A 4,106-nucleotide genomic window follows, 5' to 3' on the forward strand; every position below is an offset into this window, starting at 1 on the left:
GTAAAGCGACCGAGCTTGACTTTGAGTTTTAGGTGCATTTTGCTCGCGCTTCGCCATGCAATTGCTTTCTTACTCTCGTGCTATAGAAAGGCGAGTATGTTTGACTCGGGCACAGCAATTGAAAGCCGCCTGCCGCCGACCAGCGAAACCGATCGACGAAACTTTGGACGAGGCCAAGTCTAGCTCGTGGATCGCCGGACGCTAACGCAGTGCCGGGTGGGTGTATCTGTGGGGGGAAAGGAAATGGCGAATGGCTGTGAAGGGGATGTCCAGTCGATAAGATGATGGAGGCTCGCACCCCTGCACCGACGAACGACAAGGACGACGAGACGACGTGAACGGTTGGCGGAAGATGCCGCCCTGGCTCCTACTTCGGCGCTGACTTCCCTTTCCTCTCCAGCGTGGCCTGTATTGGATGCAAGGCGTCTCATGAATCGAGTGTGACGCACACATGCACAGTCCGTCTCATTGTGCATGGCGTATGGGCCACCCCTTTCGTCCCAACTTGTGCCCCTTGCCAAATTGTATTTTACCGCAAAGCCGGGGAATCCCATTACGTTTCCATGCCGACTCCGAGCGAGCATGGGTGCTGACCGTCTTTCTGGTGGAGGCGGCCCTGGTCATGAATATCCTCAGAGGGGGGAGTGGCTGGAAGTCCATGATAACTCCGCTTCCAATGGCCTGCCTTCACATGTAGGGGTCACGGGAAGAACGCATTCCGTGAAGGAAAACAGGGGAATATGGGAGGCAGTAATACCCTGAATACCGGGGATTCTCGGTTTGGTAACGTGTTTCGAGAATCTCCTGGATGAAAGATCGTCGATAGAGTGTGCAAATCCCCCGAACCCTAAACCGGAAGCAACAGGCCTTTATTCGCAATGATCCGACATATTACGCAGTGCCGGTAAATCATCGAGGATGGCGGTGAGAAACAAAGCATCCCAAGGCCGTGGAGCAACCCGTGGAGCAAAGCAACAGACGGGGGCTTGTCTCGTGAAGGATGGAGAGGGAGTTCGGTAGCGACAGTTCCGTTCAACAGACTCTGTCCTTATTTTCAGCCTCCCGCGATCCCCGCCGTTCGCCTTGTCACCACCTGCCATCAAGGCGTCAAGTTTCGTCTGTATTCTGTCTTCTACGTCAAACTTGACACAGGCTATGCCGTTGCCACTGTCAAGCGGGTTGAACGCGTGGCATCTCATCTTCGCCGGGGAATTTCTAGGCATCGCTTAGGTCGTTTTGGTCTCAAGTTGTTCAGCCTGCCTCGATCTGACAGCCGAGCCTTATGCACTCTGCCACTCATCCGAAAGGAATGTGGGATAGCCAAGCATGTCGAGGTAGCGTTTTCTGGCCCAAGACGCATGACACTCTCGACCCCCGTGTGGCTCCGTGATGCTTGTCCCTGAACCATGAGCCACCTGGAACGAAGAGCGCGCCAGACACCTGTCAGCCCCGTGTGGGTTCCCGATGCGGGGGACAAAGGTCGGAGACTGGCTCGTCCGGACGCAAGAATAGCATCTTGTCTGACGAAAGAATGAGACATCGCCGGGAAGAAGCCCCTGCTGGCATGAAGGATCTGTTGAGGCTCAAAGCTTGGCTTGTTAATCTTCTTTCAATGTCAACGACTGTCATCACTTGACGGGCGGGCCGACTTGTTTCGACTCATCGCCTCACGGTGGCGGTGTTTCAACTCTGTAGGTTGCTTGTGTATATATCTTGGCGACATATAGACTATAGTGACAGATGGCGTTTCTTGACAAGGCTGTCTTGACGCCCTGGACTGCCTGTGCTCCGACGAAGTATCTCTCAAGTCATATCTTGTACAGCATCTCTTCCCGAGGGGCGTCTCAATAGCTAGACTGATCGTTCCAGTACAGAGTCTCATGATAAACCCTGTGTATGGGTCAGTGTACGCGTGCTATGGTGATCCAGCCAAACCTTCTCGGCTTGATGTGCAGATGAAGCCAGCATATCGCAGGATGGAGCGAGCTTAAACAGGATCTTAGCAAGGGGAACTTACTCAGGCCCAGTAGCGTAGAGTGGCCAACCAAGCTTCAAAGTGATGTACTGGATGAGGTGGCTGGCAACCTTGATCTGTCCGACATCCGTGGGGTGCCACTGTGGCGCGATATCGTTGTGCTGCAAGATGCCGGTTGTGTTGAAGAAGTGCACAAATGGCTTGACTGGTTTGCCTGTGGTAGATGTCGTGTTGGTGATGGCATCCCAAGTGATCGGGTCGCCGAGATATTCCTCCGTGTTGAAGTACTCATACACGCTGTACACTTCGTCTCTCAGATCCGTGTTTTGGCCGTAGGTATTTCCATCTTGGAAAAAGCCTTGCCACATTTGCTGGCCAAGTCAGCTTGAGGGGCCGCATTGAGGTGAGACTTGTTCCCACCATGATGACGACCTGTGCTTTGGGCCACTTTCCATGAACGCCCTGGATGAGTTTCTTATAACTCTCCACATAGGTAGACTTGGTGACATTGTTCGCGGCGTTGGCATCGTTGGTTCCAAGGTTGATGACGACGAGGTCTGCAGCTGGGTTTCTGGAAAAGTCCCAAGGCTCAGGGTTGTCTACATTCGTCTTGGTCAGTTGTGTGATTTTTGACAATTACTCAAGTTGAGAATCGGGAGGAAATCTCGGACTCGAGGCGGCAAAGGCTATTTGATGCCCAGGCGTAAAGGCAAAACACATACCTCCCCAAACCTCGGCTGCCCTCCCACCAGTGTCAGAAGTGTAGAACCATTGATAGGACTGCCCTCGAGGATTCCCCCAGCAATCTTGATCAGACACACAGATGCCTGGATACGCTGTGATTGAGTACTCGGTGTTTCCGAGACCTGCCCCGACGCCATACGCAAAGCCCGCCAGAGCTTCATACGAGTTGTACATGCCTGCCGATAGACTGTCGCCAATGAATTCAACCCGGCGTGGGTAGTCTGGAATCTTGACAAGCTTCTTGCCAGCAGCCACATGAACCGTGTCAATCTGCACTCCATATGCCCAGTTCGTCACTCTCATCTCGAAAGTAACGGGGCTGATGGGACCTGTGAGTTCAATTCCTGGCGTCTCGGGGCTCACAAAAAGATGCGTAGCGCCCGCCGTGACATTGGTGTGCATCCAGTCTAACCCAGCAATTCTGTAGGCAACCAAAGTGCCCTTGGTCGTCTCGTTGCCGAAAGTGACAGCGACGCTCTGACCTGTGAAGCCAAACTTGATGCCTGGACCGCTGTGCCATATTAGATACTCAAGAGTTTCTGTGCTTTGGGGAGAGCAGACTCACGCCCACCAAGATATCATCTTGGAGTCCCAACGGCCCTTGTAGGAGATTTCTTCCGCGTCGGCATCGTACGTCTCGTACTGGCCGTCTGCTAAGTTCACTTTGGTATCCGGGAAATCAGTGATTCTTGGACGACCATTCTCAAGGATGGTTGCTGTCACGGCACATGCGGAAAGCACGACTGTCGCTAGTGATGGAACGAACATCATGGCTACAGGTGCCTCTCAGTCAATCGACTGGAGTTGTAGAACGAGTATCAGCTAACTTGATCAATGCAAAGGCCATGATGAGCGCAATCGACACTTCTTATATGAATGCGCGGCCTGCAGCTATGCCTAGTTGATGTTGGCCCCTCATTGCGATATCAACTGGAGATCCGGGACGGCATAATAAGGACCGAGATGAGCGGGAAATCCGTCACTTTGGCCCAAGACTTGTTGGGGTGCATGCAGAGAGTATTCCGGCTATTCGGATCGCGAACCGCTTCCGATAGCTGGTCTATTTTCGAGGACAAACAGCGACTCGTCGCCAAAGTTGCTGAGGGATGAACACGCCAGAGGTCTCCTTAAAGTGCATGGAGTTGCTCCCTTCATGCATTTTGACAAGACGCTTCTTGTTCTGAGCAGGTCGAAACCAAACAAAACGAAACAAAAAAAAACCACGGCTTCGGTAGCCAACAGCTGGCGAGCCTCAGTCAGCTGGGATTGTCGGATTCGCGATTCGGCTCATCGCTAGAGATATCCGGCGGAAGCAGACACTCCGTGCCCAATTGGTGCGAGCATGTGGTCTGCAAGGTGTGATGTAATGTGGGCCGTCGGCGCAGGC

General features: G+C 53.1%; 1 protein-coding gene across 1 annotated transcript; it reads right to left on the reverse strand.

The window, feature by feature from the left end:
- Positions 1 to 1,844: 1,844 nt before the first annotated feature.
- Positions 1,845 to 3,490, reverse strand: GCG54_00008756 (uncharacterized protein; the record flags this gene model as incomplete). Its single annotated transcript, XM_045408715.1, has 5 exons — positions 1,845 to 1,890; positions 2,018 to 2,346; positions 2,396 to 2,574; positions 2,698 to 3,230; positions 3,285 to 3,490. 5 exons carry the CDS (start codon positions 3,488 to 3,490, stop codon positions 1,845 to 1,847), a joined length of 1,293 nt encoding a protein of 430 aa, XP_045266458.1.
- Between the last annotated feature and the right edge of the window lie 616 nt (positions 3,491 to 4,106).

This window comes from Colletotrichum gloeosporioides (genome assembly GCF_011800055.1).
Source record: "Colletotrichum gloeosporioides strain Lc1 chromosome Unknown consensus_30, whole genome shotgun sequence".
NCBI lineage: Eukaryota > Fungi > Ascomycota > Sordariomycetes > Glomerellales > Glomerellaceae > Colletotrichum > Colletotrichum gloeosporioides.